The sequence below is a fragment of the Saccostrea echinata genome, unplaced genomic scaffold, assembly GCF_033153115.1.
Source record: "Saccostrea echinata isolate AGI-Se365-2 ecotype Australia unplaced genomic scaffold, CSIRO_AGI_Sech_v1 ptg000002l, whole genome shotgun sequence".
NCBI classification, from domain to species: domain Eukaryota; kingdom Metazoa; phylum Mollusca; class Bivalvia; order Ostreida; family Ostreidae; genus Saccostrea; species Saccostrea echinata.
In genome coordinates this window covers 19,562,644-19,587,079 of record NW_026889751.1, presented here as the reverse complement: position 1 = coordinate 19,587,079, position 24,436 = coordinate 19,562,644, and the positions used below count along the sequence as shown (strand labels likewise).

Below are 24,436 nucleotides of genomic sequence, written 5' to 3'. Positions count from 1 at the left end.
AGCATCCAGATTAAAGAAGCTCAACTTTAATTTGTCAACAGGGGATGCTCACTCCTCCATGGCACTTGATCCCACCTCTGATGTTTCAGAGGTCCGTGTTTGCTCTGCTCCAAAATTTGTATTGTTTAATGGACTTTTGAGCTTGAATACTGTTCGTTATCTCCATATACTTCATTGATGTGTACCAAGAAAGCTTTCTTTCATTTTTGTTCCGTTTCAAGCCTGGGGGAACAGGTTTTAAACTTGCCACCCAATGTGCAATACAGTCAAAAAAATTTCCTGGCCTTAAAAAAATATTATACAAAGATAGTTTTAAAAGAAAATGCCAAAAGGATTATAATAATAACCCTGTATTCATCATTTTTTCCACAGAAATCATGGTATTTAATACACCAAAGACATCTGACAAGCAATAATTACGATCATTTCTTTAAAGGTATGTATTAGAAATGAATATAGTATTAACTCACCATAACATCTAGCGATGTGTCATCTTTCAATAAAAAGACATAATCCAAGAAAACGTCAATAAGTCTTTACATCTTTTTGCCAGCTTTGTGCGGCTATGATGCTGACGACATGCTATAGACTAATACTATTCCTTGGGAGACGGCTCTATAGCACGCACTCAGTGATTCCTTTCAGGAAAAGCTTATTCTTTGGTGCACATGATATAGGCTGAACACTTAATTTAGCAAACTCTCAGAAACAAACTTTAGAAGCTGTGAAAGTTTTCACAGCAGATAAAAAACAATAAAAAGAGACAATTATCTAACAATTTACATTAAAAATCACTTTGCCACATGCTCAAGATTGCATCTGGCATACACATATACCACTGAAGTTAGGGATAGTTAAATTGTTATAGGTTTCAAGCCGCGAGTTGTTAGACAAGGAAAGGGCCTTGATGAGTTTCAAAAAACGAACAACAATTTTTATACATCTGTCTCCATTTCTAGACAAAAGCTACATCATATTATGGTTTTTGAGTGAATTCATGACTGCTGTGTATTTTTTGGGACCGCAGGCACTGCTGAGCCAAATTTTATCCAACAATTTGTCTGAAACCTTTTTTCAGTACATATTTAATAAGCGTAACGCAGCTGGAACAAACAATTTTAAGGTGCGTAAACAATCCAGTTAATGAAATCTTAATAATACGGCTCTGTAGCAATTTTCTAAAACTTAAAAATGCAATTTATCTATACTTCCTGAAGGAGGGCTTCTGTTAATAACACAGTACACGTTAACAGCATCAATATCAGTGCCGATTCAAAATTATCAGGGAACATAACTTGGCCTGGGACATCGATTGGTTAATGAATGGTGGTGAATGATCCCAGACCTTCGATGTAAAGCATTGGATTTCCTCTGTCTATAAATACATCTAAAGGATTCTACTCCTCCAATGGAATACCCATTTATCACCCCACTGTCAATGATAAACTCATGGAAAGCAGGAATTTGGTTAATTAATCTATTATTTAACAACGACTGTCATGGTGCTTTAATTTTAAAAGTGTAGTTAGACTACTCTGTGGTAGATACAGCAGCAATGATTTGTTTAAAAAAAAAAAACAAAGCAAGATAGGGGGAAAACAGTTACATAGAGAGAAACTGAAGTGGCTTTAAACTTTTTGACACTAACAATTTATCTGCACAAATTCTACATACATTATACAGTAGATATAATTAATACATTCTATTGATAAAAAGATTATAAGCTGCATAAATTTATATTAAAGAAAAAAAAACACCACCTGATTCTAATTCTCCTAATGATCCTCTATATTATCTGATAATCCCTATAATTACTTTAGAAAATGCATGTGGTGGTGGTGGGGGGGGGGGGGGGGGGGGCAGAACTAGAACTTTATATTCCAAGTCTGATTTAGCACTTACATCCTGGCAGTTGTACGAATTATTAAGAAAGAATTGTTGAATCAAAATTATAACACAGTTATTGCAAAGCTGGTCAGGAGAAGAGTATTTTCTTGGAGAGAATGTACTTCATTACTCTAGGTAATATATTCATTTTCTTTATGCTGAAAGTAACAGTATGTAGAAGAAATGGGTATAAATAAGACTGCATGAGTAAAACTGAATTTACACAAACTCATATTTCTCTACAAGAGAGGATATAATCTACAGAAGGTGAGAAGATGACAGCTAATTAGAGATAGAAACCAGCAGGGGGGCAGATGTACCTACTTGAACCAATGTTTCCTTTTATTGTGGCACCTGTGAAAAATATATTAGTTAAATATAACTTGCATTTCAGATTTACTTTATTCCAATAGATATCACATAAAATTTATCAAAATTCGCATAAAATTTATCAAAAATTCTAGGTCACTTTAACCTATCATACTGTTTTGCTTAATTGTTATAAAAATTCAAATCTTTAACATCTCCAGTGCACTTTATATATGAAAGTTACGAAACGTTTGGGTAATTATTGTAATAAAACTATGTTCTACAACGAAGATTCAGAGATATAGTTTTATGAAACTGAAAATAAACCATTTACCATACTCAATTTCCCTAGGGAAATAACTTTTTAAAACATTCTGGTGCAATATGCCTTTATGTTAAGATTTTTATTTCATTACACTGAAAATCTGCACAATCAATACCATTCATTATTAAAAAAGAAATCCCCACAATTATGATTATTTTTTGCATAATTTTACATAGAATATACCCTAACATGCAATGTTCCTCTTAAAGGGGAGATAAATCTTATCTCAATTAATTTCCTTGATTCAATTAAAAAAAAAGATGAACCTGTTTGAGAAATTTTTTTTTTCTTGCCTTTTTATTTATTTCTTTTAAACTTTTATGTCAATTCTAAAGAATTAATCTGTTAATGTCATAATTTTTACTAGAATAATAAACTTATTTTGAACTAAGACAATAATTCAGTGCTTTAGTGTGCAGAAACATAATGCACTTTAAAGAAAAACAATGGGGTTTTATACGATGCTTCAATATATCTGTACATCACACCAGAAAAAATAAAAAAGAACATAATGTCAACTTACCACTTTAAAATAAGCTTATTTCTACATTAAGACTTTCTCTTAAATATCAACGGAGTGCCTTTCTACACCTATCCATATATAAAAATAACAGTCAGATATTTTCACAACCCTGGGCAAAGATACATTAAGCCAAGTCTATTTTGGGTTTTTCCCTCCTATAAATAAAGTATACGTGAATTGAAGCCCTTGGACAGAAAAACATCAAAGTTCATGTTCTCGTTTGACAGACAACTTTATACCACACATTAACTGGATTGAAAGGCAAGCACTTTTTGTATGAATATTGTCTGTCTTAGGTGTGCCAAATCTTGTGCTTTACAGAGCAAACAAAAAAAAAACAGTCTATGAAAATAATGTGTATTTAAACACAGAGAATGATCTTAACAAATGCAGAAAAAGAAAGACAAATGAAATTTCAATACCCTTAACATAATTAACAAAAATCCAAAATATTTAGACATTTAGGACACATTTTTTCTTTGTACTTAAAGAAACAAGATTTCCAGATGCATGCACTGATCATATGAAAACATAAAATTCAGAGTTTTAGAAAAATTATTATACCAATTAGCTAAACCCTCTTTTTCAAGTTAGTTAAGAAATTTACATCCAAAATTTGCCATCATGCACTTGTACAATATTCATCAATAAATAAAAACATACCTTACTAATTCTCATACACTGTTTCTCACAAAGTGGTAAAATATGATACTAATTCAGAAAAATTAGGTATCAGCAAGAGACCCCTGGTTATAGTTCACGACAAATCACCTGACTTAATTAATAAGATGTAACTTTAAAGCTTTAGGTTTATAGCAAGGTACGTAATATCCCAGCGTTTCTATTACATAAGATTATCTAAGATCTTTGTAATTCTCTTCAGAAAATCAGGGTAATAAATATTAATTACATGCATTTCTATAACTTGGTGACTTATAATTTGATTTTCATTCTCTAAAAAAAAAATTAATGGTTTAATCCTTAGTACTATTAATAATTCCAGATGAAAGGATGTCAGGGCTTCAGATCAGAAATGTCCAATGATTATTATCTTTTATATGGTTAGACTTATTTCTGGCTCTAAAAATAAACTTAAATGGCTTGCAATCAATACTAAAACAGTCCATCTGATATTCCGATGCCACATACATTTTTATTTTTGCAAATATTCTTTTCTGTATCACGAACAAGAAGCCACAGGTCTTTGTTATAAATCTTAACAGTTTTTCTGCAATACCATCTCTCTCATCTCATATTCACCACTTTAAAATTCACAAACAATTAGTCACATGATTTTAATCTGTATTCTGGGCATACAACCTTCTTTTAGGATGTCTTGAAAAATAATTTGCCCTGTTTTTTCTAATTACTTTCATTTGCATTTAAATGAAGCAATTAAATGAAAAAGTGCCATGCACAGTTCATGTAATCGAAAAAAAAAAAAATCCTTGTTTAGTGTTCAAAAATTGGTACACAGTTAAAGACTTGCTTTGAATCAGAAGTTTGAGCAATATTTGTTTTATTTAAAGCAAAAAAAAATACTACCCAAAAAATATTTAAAAGCCAGATGAGATGCAAGATGAAAGCAAAAATTTTAGAAGAAAAATCAACAAATAAAATTTACAAGCCACGAAAATTAATTTATATAAACAAAAACAAAAAGTGCATGGTTTTAATATAATCTTAATTTTTTTTTTCAGATTCCAATTTATGAAATAAATTGCCAGAATTAATTCTGATTTACATGAAAGATTTCTACTTACATGGACATCCCCGAGCTAAGACAGTGCGAGACTAGCCATCACACAAATCTATCTATCTCACTATCGCTGTCTTATAACATGTTATTGATCCAGATTTATAACGCACAGTGTAGCATTTCACAGAACTGTACGAATCCTCATCAATAACATCTAGATCATCATCGACTTAATCTTATTACACCAAAATTAGCTGCAGTGATTTGCAAAATTTTAAAAAATTATCATGTTTTAAGAATGCAAATTGCTTTGTTTTCTGCAGATGGAGAGATTCCAGCACAACCTAGCAAAATCTATAGAACTCCTCCAAGTAACGTTCAACATTGTGGATGGAGGTTCATCCCTTACCAAACTGTTACGTTTGCTGCAGACCTGCAGCAAGTCTGCTGCAAGTTTGCAGCAAACAAACTTGTTCACAGGAAGAAAATTTTCTTGTTCGCAGATGATTGCCGCTAGCTGCGATCTTGCGGCAAACATTGCAGCAATTGCTGCAAGCTTGCAGCAAATTCGCAGGAACTCAACATGTTTGCAGGAACATTGCAAGAAACATAAACGCCAATCTGTTGTTCGCAGCAAGTTTGCAGGAAACATTCAACAAATTGAATGTTTGCAGGAAGTTCGCAAGAACAGTAAACAAGTCAAATCAGCCAATGAAATGCAGACTGTACTGAGGTCAATACAGAATTCGCCATTTTGAAATGTTTGAATTGAAGTTGTAGATGTTTCAGTATTTTGTTAGGAATATATACCATTTTGAATGATTACAAAAGCATAATTCTGGACATAGGAGTACATTGGCATACAAACATCAAATTGGTAAGATCTGATTTTGTTTTATTTTAATATGAAACAATTGTAATTATATCTCTTGAAAAACTTGTGTACTTGCTAAATCTAAATCTATTGATGAATTTCAATCTTTAGTTTAATGTCACATTTGTATGTTTCTTTGATGTATTAAAGGTTCAAAATCATTTTTTATTAATGTTTATAGGTTTTCAAATAAATTGGTATTAACTGTAAAATTTTAATTTGTATGTATATAGAGTCATGTGCAAGGGTTCTTAATTTTTTCTGTACATGTCAGAACAAAATTTATATTACATTTTAATTAAGAATAGTATGGGAACCTTGTCTAGGAAAAGAAAGAAAGACTGTCAACAATTCAGAAACTTGCACATATGGTGGATTTTCTCTATTATAAACAGATTAAGGTCAGGACAAAGGCTTTCAGCGAACTTGCTGCTTGTATGCAGGAATGTGCTGAAAAACAATAAATATATTGCTTGCCGCAAGTTAGCAGCAATGTTTGCCGCAAGCTTGCAGCAATGTTTGCCGCAAGCTTGCAGCAAGGTCTCCATATTTGGAAAACCCAATGTTTGCTGCAGACTTGCAGCAAACCTCATTTGCATGGTAAAATGTTTGCTGCAAGCTTGCTGCATACCTGCCGCAAACTTGCTGCAAACACAGAGGCTTTGTATAGGCTGTCATTGTTTCTTTAGCTTCATTGCCGCAAGCTTGCAGCAATGTCTGCAGCAGGTTTGCAGCAATGTTTGCTGCAGACTTGCAGCAAATGTTTGCAGGAAGGCAATATTTTTGGTAAGGGATATTACCATTATAATGAAGTAAATATACATCATTAGTATAATAATGAGGACACAAGTCAATATTGTTAAGATTATGTATATTCATTGTTACATAAGTCAATGGAGTATATGTATTAATTGTTTCATTATCTATGTCTGACATAACAGGAATATATACAAACAGCAAAATTTCAATGTAAAAAAACTCTTATTCACATCATTTTCCATAGTTCATTTTTTAATAATTAGAGAATGTTTTCTAACAGATTGTAATAATAATTGATTATGAATTGGCCAATTCAAAAACATAAATACATGTTTCCATAGCAAAAAGAAATCTTAGTTAAGTTCCCTTATAAATTACCAAGAAAATTGATTTGGCTACTTAAGTTATTTATGACAAAAACACTTTATAGAACCCTCTTATAGATCTGAACTCTTAAAGACGTTTTTATCCAACACCAGAATCTATCATTTTCTTATAGGGTTTCTGAAATCTAAGAAATAGAGATTTTTTTATTTTTACTTTTCCGAATCTGTACCAGAATTAAAGAAAAATTCCTTGTGGAACTTCAAAACTCAAATTTACAACTTCTTAATTTTTTAACTTTATGGCTTTCATTTTCATAATGCCGAGTTTATATATATAAGAATAGGATTTTTTAGAACCAGTACTTTACTTGCAAGAATTCTGTATTTACTTCCAAATCTATATCCACAAGAATCTAAAATTGACTTAGTTTTTTAATAGGAATTCTGTTTTCCTTTTCACTAACTGTCTGACAGACTTGACGTAAACAATGAATACAAAACAAAATTTAAATTCGTTTACAGTCCAACCAGATGAAATGCCATTACAATTAAGATGGCATAATCAAAGAACTAAGAGTACTCATGCATCAGTTTTATACAATTCAATAGGGTGCTTCATCAAATTTGTTTTGAATTTAATTGAAAAATATATGCAGATACATTGTCAGTTTCTGTATACTTATTGTATAATTGTTATTTGTATAATTTCTAAAGACAAGTAACTTGCCTGACACTGCAATTTAACATATTTAATTTAATTTAAACAATATTTATTTCCAAACAAAACAGGATTGACAGCAGGCAAAATGCCTCTTAAATTTCAGTCCTCTTCCTAATTTAAAACTGCTGTAATTATCATTCTGTTAATTTGTACTTCAGAGGAAATGAATTCAATGTAACATTGCTAACACTGAACAGTAATTGTAACCCACTTCTCTTAAACTCTGTTAACTTTATATGGAAATTTTTAATTAGTCCTCCTTCCTGGAAGTAACATCTCTCCATTTTATGACTAATATTTTTCTGTACAGATGTACCTACCTCTAACCACAGACTCCATAACACTATTCTCTTCTGGTCTTGGCAGAATTTCTCTCGGAGTACCCTAAAATAACAGTACAAAATAGTCAGGTGTCTGACAAAAAAACTCAAAAAATAATATCTGCCAACAGTACTGGTATCTTCATAATTCACTGATTGTCAGTTCATAAATGAGTTATTACTGTAAATGTTCTTATTTTAGCAGTTATCAAATTTCAGCCCCTTCTGATCTGCTTCATGTCCACTAATACTTAAATATACACACTAATTATACATGATTCAAACTAATTAATTCATGTCATTTTGCAAGAATCAAGTGTGCTGATTTGATTGCACTAACAAGTTGAAGAGAAAGAAGGAGACTGCGCTAAATTTTGAGAGTGCTAATTTATGTATGCTTACAGTATTTGTTGTATTTCAAAATTCAAATTAGGAGTTCTCTCTCTCTCTCTCCTGCTTATTCACTCACTTTTCTCTCTCTCTAACATAAAAATTGACCAACTCTTGAAACAATTTGTGGAAATAAAACTCATCAAATTTCTGTACCAAATTTTTCCCATGCAAAAAACATGAAACTCATGCATAAGTCATGTCCTCTCTCAATACTTTTTTTGAAGTAAAATACCAAATTGTATGTAATAATATTTTCATGTGTTGATTATTTTTGACTCCTATTATTCACACATAAATAAAATTACTCATTTCAAAAAATTTAAATTTATACAAATAGCATTTTGCAATCTTCTTATTAGTATGCACTTACTGAGAGAAAAAGCAATCATTTGATTTCATCATTAAAAAGGGCCAAAAATTTTCAATTTCTTTTCCCAAAATAAAACACCCATGCTTCCATCCTACTAGAAAAACCAAGATTTGTTTGTGAATTTCCCTAGTGGTAACGAAGGATGCAAGTTTGGAATTTAACCCTTAATTAAAATCTAGGTATGAAAATAAACCCTAAAATCTTGACCATGAGCTTTCAAAATTAAGTCTCAATCTTCTAGATTTCAAAAAGTAATGGTTATATACGGTTAATATGGACATCAACAGACTCTAGAAATACAATACATATGACCTTCTCCAATCTTGTGAGCATAGTTTAATGCTTCTCAAGTTTGTTAACAGGAAACTTTTGTGTTAAGATCAATAGAACCATTAGAAATACTTCCTCTATCTATAGGTATAACTCTGGGCCATACTGTTTGTAAAAATGATTTGAATATTTTACCAATGATGCTGTTACATGTGCAGTAGGGATGGGTATCAGCAAAAATTTCGTATCGTGATATATCACGATTTTTTGCCAAAAATATCAGGATAAATCGTGTCTATTTTTACACACAATTTTTACTACAATTTCAAATGAATTTTCATAATATTTCTTAAAAATATGCTTTAAAAACATAACTTTACTTTTTAATTTCTTAATTATTTAATATAAAGCATGTTTGGATGCCTTTGTTTAACTGTTTTCAACATTTTTTATACTTCTTGTAATTGTCTTTCAATAGATTGAACAAATAAATGACTAATTTCTGGAATTTATAGTTATGTACCAAATACATTGTACCAGTATTTTTGTCTCCATATCACGATACGTATCACGCAATAAAAAATTGTGATATACTGGTATACCGATGAAATCATGCATCCCTAATGTGCGGTACAGTAAACAGGGAATTTCATGATTACCATAGTCTTCAAACATGTCAACACACTTTAATAAGCTAACAAAGATAGTTTAAATTTGTACCATTTTAAAAAAGATGAAAGTCATTTCATTTTTTAATTTGGAAGGGGGTGTTAATTCCCTTTAGCCTCCCCAAACATAAATATATTATTAACTGGGCAAGTTAGACTAAATATGATTTCAAAACAACCCCTCCATTTTCTGATGAATGAATCTATAAAATCTGCTAGTATGGTAATTACATGTATCTGTGGTAACAAATAAAGCAAGCTGGTGAAAAAAAAGTATTTGGGACAATTTTACAGTATGAGAGTAGGAATTAATAAAAGGTTGAGAACATAATAAAAACCCCAATAAAGCAGATGTTATTCATATTTATGACCTTGTTATTAAGATCAGTGTTTTTTTTTTTTTACAATTTCCTAATATGGCTCTGGTGCTTGGTGATCTTCTGGTCTTAAGTTTGAGATAAGTGGACCAAGGGGCCAATCAATGAAGTATTGACAGAACATTGCCAACCTGTCTTAACATGTTTACTTGATCGGGATTGGAGAAAAATAGGTGATTATCTTTGCATTTTTATCTAGATCAAGAATCTAATGTTTGTCTATTCAGCAACAAATAGCCCTTTTTCTCATATTACAAGAAGTTTTCATTAGTATCAATTCATCAAGATAAATGATTTTATTTTTGTCTTGACCCCTTTTCACACCTAATAGTCGATCCACACATATTCTGATTGACTCTATCATCATCCGCTCGGAACATGGCACCAATTACTTTATTATCCATGATTGCAGGTAAAAATCTCTTTTTTAGTTCGGTTGGCAAATAAATGTTAAGCAAACTATCCATTACTTGGTGCTTTTGCAGCTCTGGGTTATTGCAGACCTATACTAGTATACTGGCCGAAATAACAGGTCTCAATTTGTATGTAATTGGCAACATTCTACAACACATCATAAAGCTCCCAATTACATCCAATCATGATAAAAATAGTGACCTGCAAAAAGGGGGGAATAAAATAAGGCAAAAAAAATATTATTAAAGAGAGTACTTATTTTTAGAAGAAACCAAATTGTAGATTGTGAACATTGATAAATGAGAAATAATGCCCTGTCATGCAGCATGCAGTATTTTTTAAGTAATATTTCACTCACACATATCCTAGTATGTAGATAAATAGCTGATGTATGAGAGGCTGTAAGAAAAAGGCCCACAAGCACAGTTACATATATACTGCTGATTGTAAGTAGAGAAAGATTAGAATATTGACTTCAATCCATACAAAAAGTATGCAAATATGTGTAATCAAGGACAATGATCTTCATTTTCTAAAACTGTGTATAATCTTCAAAACAAAAATTGTCACTAATACTTAATAGATCGATGTATCTGTTTTTATTTAGCTTGCCTTACTTTTTTGCTGAAGGTTCTAGGTAATGAAACCTTTACCAGTGCATTTGTTTTCTACATCTGAATCAGAGGTATCAGTAAGCTAGTTTTAAATGAAGTTTTACAAGAAATTCCTAACACCTATCATTCAATTTAAGGTTCATTGACCCTCTGATAAGAGAGGTAACTCTCACTGGAATAAATGACTATCTCTTTAAAAAAAAAATCGTCAAGATCAAGGGCCATTCCTGTCAAATTTTGCCCCATAAGGTATGGTGTGTATTTTGATTATAATTATATTTCTTTTGGAAAGTCATAAGCATAAAGGAAATGTTTTATAAGAGTGAGCAAAGGGGTGATGAACCTTAATATTTTACATGTATAAATAACATCTCTAAACTACTATAGTTTGACCAACAAAAAAAAACAACAAAAAACAGAGGTTAGTACATATATTTAATTTAAAACTGAAAATATTTATGAAAGCTACAAAATAAATATTCTTATGTCACATCTATGTTAAGTAAGTGGGAATCATCTAAATTATAGCTATAGATATATTAAGACACAGTGACAATGCTAATATGTACAGCTGTAAAATGCTTTGATGATTTACATGGACACTTACGTGTAGCTTTCCGTGAAGCTTGAAGTCACTTTCACTCCAGGCCGCAGATCGAGATTTCAGGGACCGTGACAGGGCACCTGCGCCAGGAAGTGCAGCCATGCGTGATGTTCCAGGAACTGAGGATAACTGACCTAAAAGGTCATCAGAAAACAAATATTAAATATCAAGTCCACAATTAATATTTGAAAAGACCTTACATATGACATATTGCCACATGGTATTTTTAAAACAAACATGCACATTTAATGGGGATAAAAATATCAATTAATTAATCTAATTAACCTTTTATCATATCTTACCTGAAATTTATGGATATGAAGTACAGAATTATATCTATATTAATAGTAATGGTTTATCACATAATAAAAGGATATTTTCTTTTTTTTATTTGGAGGGCTACTGCATGCGTGTGCATACATATATTAATTGTCAAACACCATTGGAATCATCCTATCCACTACTCATCTCTAATTATTTTCTACTCTTTCGTGATCTTGTATTAGTTCTCTAATTCAAGAATAAATCCAAACCCTTCCCCTTATATCTCCCCACAAAAGATGGGAGGAAATGGAGACAGAATCCCCTTCAAATTGATGCTGAGATTAGCCAGAGAGGGAGACGGGAAATCTCCACAATTCGTGACATTTTGGAAACAGAAGCATTATGCCATGCAGAAGCAATGCTTCTAGATTAGAATGGGCTGGTGGCTGTATCTCCAAAGTAAAAAGCAATCACCATTAAAGAGTTCATGCCATTCCCATGAACAAGATTGTTTTAGTATCGCTGAGGAAAATGAAAAAAAATTAATTCGTATCAGATAACATAGGTTGATTATATCTACCATTTCCTGTACATATATATAAGAAAGATGAAAGCAATATAACTAAAGATGATATCAGGTTATATAACACGCTTTATAGATATAGGAGTGTTTGCTTGTACCTAAAAAGTAGTGGAGATAATATACCAAGACATTAATTATACAAATGGGAAGGGTAACATGATTATACTTTGCATCCCACATCATAAAAATTGTGCAGCCACCATATTGTAGAGGCTGAACCTCCAAAGCTCCAAGTAATAAACTTTAAAAATAGCAAAATTATAAACTAAAATAGCTCTTTCTTGTCTACCGGTACTAAAATTTTTTTGGGTGGCGCTATTTCAATTCAATCACAAACTGATTCAATTAGAAGTGGTAAGAGTTATCTCCTCCTGTTTTCATCTCCCAAAGTTTCTCCTCCCCCCCCCCCTCCCCCCCGATTTTGCTCTCCCATTGTAAATATCAAATCTTTTGTCCTACAATGTTACTGGACTTCAGAAAAGCAAGGGTTAAGGTTATTCAAACTAGAACTACAATTCTTTGTGGATGGCAAGTTTTACTTATCTGCTTTTAATTCTGTTTAAAAAAAAAAATAATGAATATATATAATTAACTCCATTGTTTCCTATACATATATATAGCTGATAAAAATTGGGATTCTGAATATCATAAAGCAGTACATGTGTAAAGTTCAAACAAAAAAAAATCAAAAAAAAAAAAAACACACACACAAAGGGGCACTGATATGTTAAATCACAAACACCATGCAGAATGTAAAACTTCGTTCTAAATCATGCTAGAGCTGCATAAGCATGCAATTACAATTCACCACATGACAAACATGTGCTATCACATGACTATCACATGACTAGTCACTACATCTAATCTGAATCTTTAAATACATGTACAATGTACATGAATAATAATTACCAGTACATGTACAACACATGTTTTGAATGAATTAATATATAAGTTTAAAGTCATAGTAATAGCTGGATTTGCTTTTGGGTGTTGGCACTTTTCATTTTCAAATCTCTACAGAAATAAACTCTCAGTTTTGTTTCAGAGCAAAATTGGGTACATGTACTATTCTCCCACCCACCCCCCTTCCCATACCTACATGTAGCCTCCTTGTATCTAGCCCATTTTACATAGTGAGTACATATAGTTCATGCAGTCAATGACACCTGCTTGTACAATGTGTATCCATGTCTTTCTCAGGTCAGTTAAGATATGGACTATTAATGATTATATAGTTCTGGGATTTTTTCTTCTCTGAATAGAAAATTTATCCTGATTAACCAGCTTTCTCTGACTCTCCTGGATGACAGATGGCCTGAGGTAAATGACATTATTAGCCCCTTATAAGCACATGTTTCCTATAAACTCTTCATCACTGCTTTGACCTCCTCATCAACTCTTGTTCTCATCTGTTATAGTTCATTGACAAGCAGTGCCATAGCCCTGAGAATATGGTCTTAACTTTCTCACAGAAGTTTCAAGATTTTGTGTGTCCCATTAGCAAATTTATTCATTAGGACTGTGTAATAAACAGAAACTATACATAATTTCAGATTCCATTAGAAGATCTAGGTTTCAAAAATTAATTTATGTTGATTCCACCACCCCTTCATTCAAAGACTGTTGAAGCTATAAAACCTGAGAGATTGAGACCTATGGACCTTGATGGTCACCTGAGTAGACCTTGATGGTCACCTGAGTATCATGAATTGTCTTAGGATAAGATAACTTTGGCCCCATCTGGAACTGGAACTCCTGACTAAGACAATATTTAACAGCTTGGTGAGGACTCAATAATCATTATCATATTCATGCAACTTGTCTCTTGTAAGTTCAGGAGTAAAGAAAATAAGGTACATTGTATACAGTAAAACAAGCTTATAGCGAACACGCTTATAATGAATTGACCCTTAAAACAAAGTCATTTTCATTTCCCGTGACTTTAAAATATGTTATAATTTAACGGATATAACGAATTATGCTTATAACGAAGAAAAATCATCAGTCCCAAGCACTTCGTTATAAGCATGTTTTGCTGTAATTAATTTCAATATATGACCAGCTTGATGTCCAGGAGTAAAGAAGAATTTTGAAGATTACATTGATTTTGCCCACACTCCTTAAGCCCCAGGGAGGCAGAGACCATGAAATTTATAATTTTGGTTCCCCTTTACTCATAGATGCAATAAACTAAAATTGGTTGACATTGCTCTGCAGTTCAAGGAAGAAACTGAAATATTCAAAAGTTTACAACTGATGGATGACATACATCTGCACAACCAACAAAAATACAGAATACATGTATGTAGAAATATACAAAATACATGTTTGTTGTCATAATATGTTCATTTATACTTTAGGCATCATCAGAAACTCATGAACAGTCTTGCTCCTCAGGGTAAGAATAGTCACCATGGATTTGATGTATTTTAAACAATACTGAATGAAGTTTTAAATTTTATTTTTTTTTTTTTAAATTTATACTTACCATCAAAATTGATGTGAGAGGGAGCAGACTTGCGAGACTTGGCACTAGAGGCACTAGTATTAAGCTTATTGTAAGGGTTGTTATAGTGACGGAAGAAATATGGACTAGGAACAATCGGGCGATTATGTGTAGAGTCGACAGGCACTGTGCGGGGACGCTGTGAATTACCCTCAGAAAAGTTGGCCATGATTTCTGCTTGGTTTGGATTTCTATAACTCCTGCAAAAAAAATACATAAGAGATATAGAAAAAAAAATCAAAATTCAATTATATAATAATTATATACAATACCTGTAGATTATAGATTACTGATTTGGAAGCTTTTATCAGTTTGTTGTGGATATTTATGTCAAAATAGAGGAAATGTAAAAATGTTACAAGCAATTTAAAATCACTTTTCAAGTGTATGATAAAAGCTTTCAATATTTTTTTTTTACATCATGAGTACAATATACCTACATTTAAACATAATTGGTAATTAATCATGAGAAACCTAGAGAATTCAGATTCATATTCCTAATCTAGAATATCAAAACAAATGAAAAAAACCCATCCCCTCCATTGAGAACCAGATGACAAGAAAGGAACATGATGTATTTCTATGCCTCCCCACCACCTGTTGGTAATTTTTAAAAAAAAAAAAAATTCATCCAAAACAGTGTGCGCATAGTCAGCACTAGTCACCTATAGGGCTCTGCTACCATTGGACTGTGCAGACCTGTAACCATAACAACAAAGCTTGTGCACACCAAACACCAATCACAGACCGAGTTACCTGGAATTGATTTCACTGGATGCCTCTGTGATGACAACTTGATGAAGAAAATGCCAAAATAATGAAATGATCATAAAAATGGTGTTCAGCTTATAGATATGGTCAAAGGGAAGTAACTCTTATTCACACGACAAACTAACTACTACAAAGGCGATTGCCCAAGATTCTACTACACAGGTTGAGTGAAGCTAAGAGAGATGCTGCGAGCTGAGTTAGCACTCCGATACATGATGTGACCCCTCTTAATAGTGGAGGAGGTTCCAGGTCTAGTCTTGGGGGTGTTAGGGGGTCGAATCGGACAAGAGTATGGTTGCCTAGAGACGGAGGAGAGAATGCTGTTAATAAATGAAGGAAAACTTAATGTTAAGGCGATTTATTAATACAAAAATATCCAAAGACATAAAAAAAATAAGACACAGTTAAATCCAACACAAATAAACAGACAATTTTTCTTTAGCACCATCAACATGTAAAACTCTGGCCTCTCTTACATGAATACTTTTTAATCAAAAAAATTAATTCTTATACATACATGTCTTTCACTTAAACAGAGACAAGAGTCTCTATGAATGAGATTGCTGTGTACCGGGGTAATTACCTGACAAGCGTCTCTATGAATAAGATTGTTGCATAGTTACCTGACGGTAAATCCTGTGCTGAATTGGGATGGTTCCCTTTGGAGACTAGAATGTTGTTTCCTGTACGGAAATAAAGACTGGAGGGATTCCACATTACCCTGCAAGAAGACGACTTCATAGTCAACCTGTATTCTGAGTAAAAATTTGACCCAAGGATTAAAAATAAGTCTGATAACAGCATACAGTGCAGAATGGGTATACATCATACCATTCTTATTTCTAACAAAAGTTAATCTTTAGTCACACTAAGCTTTTTACTGAGACATAATCATCCTGCATTATATATTATTGTAAATTTAATTATAAAAGTTCCCAGAAAAACTTGTGTTTGTTATGATGCATAAGTGTGTCTTTCTGTATCTAAATCATAAATATACAAAAGATTATTATGTAGAACAAATTTTCCAAGGACATTTTACCAAGGAAAAAGAAACAGGTATATGACCTATTTTTGTTGTCCTTGGTGATACTTATTTTTGCTGTCCTTGAAATGTCTAGCTATGTCTAGCTATTTTGCTAACCTTGATATGACCTATTTTTGCCGTCCTTGAAATGATATTTTCTACCCTTAATTGATATGACTTATTTTTGCTGACCTTGACATGACCTATTTTGATGACCTTGTTATGACCTATTTTTGCTGACCTTGCAGACTTTCTTGAAACATTCCTCCAGGCCTACTGCCTCCTCTTCTTTTGCTGAGATTCTGTTGACCTCTTCAGCGAGAGTGTCCACCATTTGCGGGATACCGTCCGGATGATCCATGGAAAAACTCATCAGTCCAGACAGGTTTTCTGATCGTGTCACTCCATTATTTACCACCACTGTATAGTTGCGGGGATTCGTTCTGCAAAGAGGGACAATATGTTATTTTACATGTAACACTGTATGAACTATTGGTCATTCCTTTGAATTTAATTTGATATTAATTATAACCATATTTCACAACTGTCCTACTTTAAAACATTTGATTAACTACAGTTGAAATTTGGTATCTCGAACATAAATATTTCGAAAACCATGGATATGTCGAAGTGATTGGGAACTCCTAACCACATATTTTTTAAGTATTTTACCCTAGATATCTCGAGCCCTCGGTTATCTCGAAGTTTTTGCACTTTAAGTGTGAAATGTATTGTGTAACAAAGATGAATGAAACAGTACTTAGACAATTTTTCTGAATCTTTCTCTGAATTCTAAAAAAATTATATTTTGGACATGATTTGTTATGCATCTTAAAGAACTAGTACACGTAAGTTAAGACTTTTTACTTTGGTAATAATGTTATGAGTAAGTTTGGACTAACTTGATCAGGTCATAAAAATGGTTCCTGTCCACTGCCTTTCCTGGGCCCCATTTTCTGGCTGCGGCAGTCCTCGGGCTTATATCTGCTGGGGGGAGAATCTCGGGAGCCCCCACGGCTTTCCTCCTCTGTAAACAACACACAACAGAGGTATTTGAAAATAATCACTTATTTTAAGATTGTCCATCTAACACATGTGGGGAAAGGACTCTTACCAAAATATATTTAGAATGAAGACGTACAAGGGAATTTCTAACAATATTCAGGAAAATGAATAAAAAACAGAATCAGAAAAATGAGGTCAAGGATAAAGAGAATGTCAATGTCACAAAATGAGGTGCATGTGAATTACCGAATATATATCATTGTATGATGAAAATATCTAAAATAGTTTCTCTGTAAGCTAGTGCAAAATGGAACAGATAAATATATATGCTGGGAGGACAGAGACATGATGGACACTACAATGTATATATCTCAGATAAATTCATAGTGGGGCAAAATCAGAATCCTACTGCAGATGAATACAATGTTAATGGAGTGGATTCATTTTTTTTTTGGTCTTTAGAGTACCAATATATGAACATGCAAATAACAAACCTATAAATTTGTGATGAAAAAACTAGGGAATGAAAAAAAGTATGTCAAACGAATTAAAGCTTTTAAATCAAAATTTAAAAAAAAAAAGTCATAAAACTCAAGTTAATGTGTTAAATTCACTATATATCAAATAAAACCCTTCATGCACACCACCACCATTGATTCTAATGAAAAAGGGGGATAATCTACAATCATATTCATGTTTCGATTTAAAGGTAATAAAACTAATGCAATTTTTATATTCAACTCCTATATGTTCTTAAAAATAATTTTTGAATGCAATGCATTCTGTGTGTATATAAACTATAAGAAATAATTTGGTTGTACTTATGCACAATATCTAAGGCTGTACATAACTTTCTATTACAGCATTTGTCCCCATGAATACAAAGCTTAACTTATTATATATAACCTAGCTTCCTGCATTCTGATGAAAAATATTACTGTGTACTGGTATATTTTTTAAGTCAATAGAAGGGATTCTTCTTATTGAAAATGTCAGAGGTAGGTATCATTTTTTATTAGGACATTAGTACTAATTTGACAAATAGAGTTCTTGAAAAAAGACTCAAACTTATCCCCCCCCCCCCAAAAAAAAAAAGAAAGGAAAAGAAAAAGAAAAAAGGTTTTTTTTTCTTTTTTGAAGAGACCTAAAGGCCACAATGCTTGCCTGAGTTACGTTTAATTCCTACTTTGAAAAAAACTAATTTTCAATGCCTAAGAACCATTTTTAGGACTTATCCTGGACCAGGAATCATGATTTAAACAACAACAGTCTTTTTTGTTAATTTTTTTTTAAATTTCCTATCTGGTGTATACCCTAATTAAAAAAAAAAGAAATCTCAGTTCATTTAATATGCTTGTAAATTGCAGTCTAAGAGTTCATGGGAGGAAGTCATCCACAGATTATTTTTTTCTCATTTATTATGCAAAAAACAACAATTTCTCATTTAGATTCGAGTAAATTGTACCTTTGCAATACAGTACAGATTTTACATACATTTTGGTATTTTGTGCATATTTGTGCTAAGTTTAGTTGAAAAGTGGTCCAGTGATTCTGTATAGAGAAAAGATGTTTCAAATGTGAAAAGTTTACAGATGAATGCATGGCAGAAAAACCTTGATCATAAAAGCTCCCTAGGGTCTGTTACAGTAGATGATATGAGCCCGAAAAAATTTACATCAACATTTGTTATATTCTGTTTCCCTGTATTTTAGTTGAAACATCCCAAGCCTCACACAATTTAAGAATGCTGCATTAAATCTGCAGTCTCGAAAAACTTAAAACTGAAAATCAAATTTATTTTAGTAAAAACATGCATACAAAATTTAGGGAAAAAACATGCAATTCAATAAAGGGGATGCAAATTTTGTACCTCCTCTGGGTCAAAGGCTGAATGTGACCTCCTAGCACTCTACAAAAGGGAAATAATCAGTACTACTTAAAAACTATGAACAGTGAAACATGATTAGACTCAACACCAGGACAAAGTTACACAGTAATTCATTACCCAATCAGAATTTATCAATTCATTTTCACAAACAGAATTTTAGTATTTCATTTGGAGGAATGTCTTTCACATTTTACTTTCAATTTGCTATATATACAAGCTGGTGCTGAGGTTGACGCTCATAGCTATCTTTTATTAAAGTGATAACAATGGCCAATCTTTATACCTAAAACCTTGGCCTTAATATGCTGAATTTCATAAAAAGATTAATTTCCTTGTCAGTCATGTTCATTATTTCCTTAACTGACATTTAAACTTAAAATTCTAATATAATTTTTTCTTCGGCATTCAAATGAAAATGTTAGCCATTACATCAATGAGCCTAGAAATGACATTTAATGATAACAATTCCACCTCTTTCAAAAGTTTTGAGCTTTCAGTATTTGATTGGCTTTATAATTACCAACTCCTACTAAGTCTCTCGATTTTATTATTTAATTGGCATTAATTACCAATTCCCTTAGAATTCCCTTGGTTTTATTCTTTGAATGACAATAATACCCCCTCCTTCTTTTTCCCCGTCTGTAGGATTCATACCTTGAGTGGTTGTCCTACAAATCCCCTCTTCTCTTCTTTAATGCGTAACTGTTCCACCATTTTCTGTAAAGATAAAATCTTAAAACTAAGTCTCCATGTCAAAATACCATAAATGTACATATATTACTGCACTCAAAATTAAATGCAGTCCTCATCTTTAGCTGATTAACCCAATCATAAACTAGTGCATTTCAGTCTTGAAATAGACAAGATTTAGTTTATATCATATATATATATATATATATATATATAAATTAGCTGACATAAATCATAACTTATAACTTAAATTACTTATATAATTACTATTACCGCTAAAATAAGTACATTTACAGTCCTTAGTAGGTCTAAAAAGAAGTCAGATGATAAACCAATCAAAAAACTTTGATATGCTCTTTTTTTTTTATCTATAGCAAAAATCTCTGATGAGACTGTAGCTCTAATACAGTCTGAGAGAAGTCGGAGTGAAAAGCTGCATTTTTGACTTGTACCACTTTTTCAGTGAGCATTACATTTTAACACTAATATCTATCTTGATGATTTCTAACCTTGTATCAAGTTCTATTTAAATCAGACCCAAACTAAAAGAAGCATGGCATTTTAAGAATTTAACAGCTTATTCTACTTTTAGTTACTATGGCAACAGCATTCATAAAAATCAGGAACCTGAATATATACAATTAAATCAGTTACAAAGAATTTCCTTATATGGAAATCTTGCTTATAAGAAAACTTTAAATTTTGAATCTAGTGGGAAAAAAATTCACTTTTAAAATAGTCCTCATATGGATATAAAAAGAATCTCATTTAAAGAATAAGTTGATGATACAAAGGTATCAATAATCTCATTAAAAGTCAACATTTCGCAAATTCTGTGGTTGATACATGACCTTGTTTGCAAATACTGTCTTATTTAGGTCCAATGTTGACTAACATCTGTCACACAAATTGTTAGGCCATTATTTTCATACTGAATTTTTTCCATTTACCCCAGTGGTGAGAAATGGCAAGGATTTTATTTGAATTAATCGAAGATAGCTAGATTTTCTATAACTAACTAATTATGGATTATAATCAGAAAACAAGAAATTTCATAATAAACGATGGATTGATTGTATGTTGTTTAACGTCCCTCTCGAGAATTTTTCACTCATATGAAGACGCCTAATAAACAATTGAAAGAGAAAAGATCATATTAATTAGGGAAACCTAAAATTTATTCAGTGGAAAAACTTTTTCTGCTCTTGTTACAAACATAAATTGTCCTTGTAAACTTTTCATTCTTTACAAGTAAGGGTAACAGTGCAACCTAGAGAAATACTAAAAATCAGGTACAAATTTAGACTCTTATATTTTGGCAATATATTATCATGTGGTGCACCCAGCATTGGTAAATAAGCTGCCATTTTTGAGCACCTTTATAGTGTATTAGGTAAGTCATAGCTAAAATCTTGCATTCCAAAAAAATAGATCTAATGCTCATTGATAAAAAATACAATTAAATTTTTTTTTTTTTATAATCAAGCACTTAGACTGTACCAACAACTGATTTTTGATTATAATCAATGATTGGAACGTATATCACTAGATTACCCTATCATGACAAAGGGCATGCCAGGTGTGACTGGTTAACAGGGGATGCTTACTTCGATCTCCATGGCACCTGATCCCATTTCTGATGTTTGCAGTGGTCTGACTGTTTGCTCTCCATACAATTTGTATTGTTTAATTGGACTTTTGAGCAAGATAACTGTTTGTTATCTTCACATATCATTTTAAGGAAGCAAAATTCAAGGTACCTATGACTTAATTCCTTCTAACCAACTTTTACCATATAGAATTAATGTATAGTCTCCTTATGTACCAAGTTTCATTGAAATCTGACCAAAACTTTAGGTGAAGTGGCATTCTTAAAAAAATTAACAGAATAGTCTACCTGTATTTTTAGTTACCATCACAACTCCATTCAGAGAAAAAAAATTATCTTGATTAATGATTTGATTTCTATCACAGGATTCACCAGTTTAATATATTCAAATATTATACAAATATTGACTGGGGTTGAGGGCAACACTGAATATGTTAGCTCCTAAGGGATGAAATATTGCCCGATGCAGAGCACTGACTGTTTCTCTATATGGAGAATATAGAGTCTACTCTTTACTGAATATAACACTTTCTTTCATAACAGTATCCCTCACTTACATATCGTCTCTGCTCTGTTGGGGTTCTGATCCTCTGGGACATCCCTCTCCCCCGGGCTATGACTGGGACATTTGGTGATCTTGAAGCTGGAGGTTTAATGTTGCCTTCCTATTTAACAAAGAATAAATATTCATTTCTACAATTTGTAGCAGCCCATTAATGCTGGTTAAATCATATGTCACATTAAAAATTTTGCTCTTGTCTTTTATATGATACAAAATCACTTGTGAAACATAAATTCTTCAATAAACAAATACTGTTTAGTACTACAGAGAATTTCATTCTTTTAAATCTTATCATCATCAAAATAAATTTAAGCATGTCTTAATTACATGTCTGTAAACTCTGCATGGTCTGAAGACTAAAATATACAACAAAAAAATTACTAATTATATTTTCAAATCTTTATTAAGACTTCCATGTATTAACTTTCACATTACAGGTAAATTGAGAACTTCGCACCAAAATATTTTCATGACAGTATCTAGCTATCATATCATTGTTGGCAAGATAGAGGTGTATTTTCTTGCCTTTTAAGTCGTGGCTGACTTTGTTCACACATATGTTAATAACAAACAAATGACAACTTGCCAATATAAAATGACACAGGCCTTAAAAAGAAATAAAAGATTTTCTTCAAAGTGGCTCAAGACCTGGTAGCCTGATAAATCAAAAAGACGTTTATGACACATTTATCTCGGGATTCAATGGCCATTATTGCAGTAAATAAGGCACCTGCATGTCACCAAACAAGGATTATAGATATATATTGCACCCTGTGCACACATTTATGTCGTGACATTGCTACTCTGACTGTAGATATATTGCATTTCTTGATTAGAGACAACGTACTCACAAAAATCAAATAAAATTTTTTCTCATGATTTTTCACTTTGATTAATTACTTTCTGCATTAAAAAACTGGAGGCTTGTTAGGTTAAAAATGTTAACTTTACTTGTTTGCTAAATATTCCATTGAAAAATGAATGGTGTTTTTTTTTTTAAATCTAATCTTGTCATGGAAAATAAGTAAAATGTTTGTATGACTACTTAAAATGTTTTCGTGAATTTCAGGTCTTGTGAAGTTCTTAATAAATACAATTGCTCCTGACTTTAAACACAAGAAATTTAATGAAAACACAAGTCAAGTATTTGCAAATACATTTACACAATACTTTCACTATATCTAGAAATATCTGATTTTGGAACCAAAATAATAATACCAAGGGGAAGTTTTTTTTCATTTTCATTCACATTTTTTTTTTACAAAGAAAAAAACCTAAGGATAGATAGTGCAACCAATGTATTTTGTACATGATCATGCAACATTTGTGAGTTCTGTGTTATTGAGGAAAACAGCATTTAACATCATAAATGAAAATATATATATTCTTCAATTTTTTTTTTACATCTTAGAAACAATAAATGACTAATAGATATAACTTAATTGATTGAGCTTTGCAATTTGAAATTCCACATACAATATGGTAAATGGAAGAAAGTTGGTATATAGTTTAAATAATTTGCATGATACTTACAAGACCTAAATAGATTCCAGTCATATTGCGGTTGTGTGTCTTGCTAGGCATGGTTTTTGTAGAAAATGGCATATTCCGGGTCATAGGGAGTTCCCCTGCATTAGAAGGGTGTAAACCCCGCATCATGATTTCACTTTCTTCAATATACTTGGTCCAGCAACGCAGCTTACATCCTCAAAATCATTTCACTTTTGAAAAAACTCCATGATATCTCAATGCGTAAAACCTTGCAATTACTACCATTGGTTTGATCTGAGAAGAAACAGAAAAAGAATTCCACTAATTTAAAGTAAGGCCTTTAATTTGACTATGTTCTATGTAAATATCAAATGGTTATCAAGTACTAAATGACAAAGCATTGCTTACAAAACACATAATGCCAAAACACACAGACATATCTACATGTTGGGATTTAATTTAAAGGCCCTTACACTTCTGGGATATCTATCAAGGCATCTTGGGGGACAGCATTGTATTTAAAAACTTACATTTGAGTTAGGTAATATCTATTCAAGACATAGGGCTCAAGTATACCAAAGTTTATC

The 24,436-nt window shown here is 32.0% G+C and overlaps 1 protein-coding gene across 3 annotated transcripts in view; it reads right to left on the bottom strand.

Annotated features, from left to right (window-relative positions):
* The window catches only part of LOC133173920 (uncharacterized), a 42,255-nt gene extending 18,232 nt beyond the window's left edge, over window positions 1–24,023 (bottom strand). Inside the window, exons 1-10 of one of the 3 annotated variants that reach the window (XM_061308988.1) lie at window positions 23,892–24,023; window positions 22,354–22,461; window positions 20,152–20,214; window positions 19,480–19,518; window positions 17,507–17,631; window positions 16,846–17,047; window positions 16,201–16,298; window positions 14,789–15,006; window positions 11,457–11,587; window positions 7,744–7,807 (exon numbers count right to left, since the gene is read on the bottom strand). In XM_061308988.1, coding sequence (XP_061164972.1) covers window positions 7,744–7,807; window positions 11,457–11,587; window positions 14,789–15,006; window positions 16,201–16,298; window positions 16,846–17,047; window positions 17,507–17,631; window positions 19,480–19,518; window positions 20,152–20,214; window positions 22,354–22,461; window positions 23,892–24,017 — 1,174 coding nt within the window. In that variant the 5' untranslated portion in view covers window positions 24,018–24,023. The remainder of the gene's footprint in view (window positions 1–7,743; window positions 7,808–11,456; window positions 11,588–14,788; window positions 15,007–16,200; window positions 16,299–16,845; window positions 17,048–17,506; window positions 17,632–19,479; window positions 19,519–20,151; window positions 20,215–22,353; window positions 22,462–23,891) is intronic. The other 2 variants (XM_061309002.1, XM_061308995.1) reach the window with 2 other exon arrangements.
* Between the last annotated feature and the right edge of the window lie 413 nt (window positions 24,024–24,436).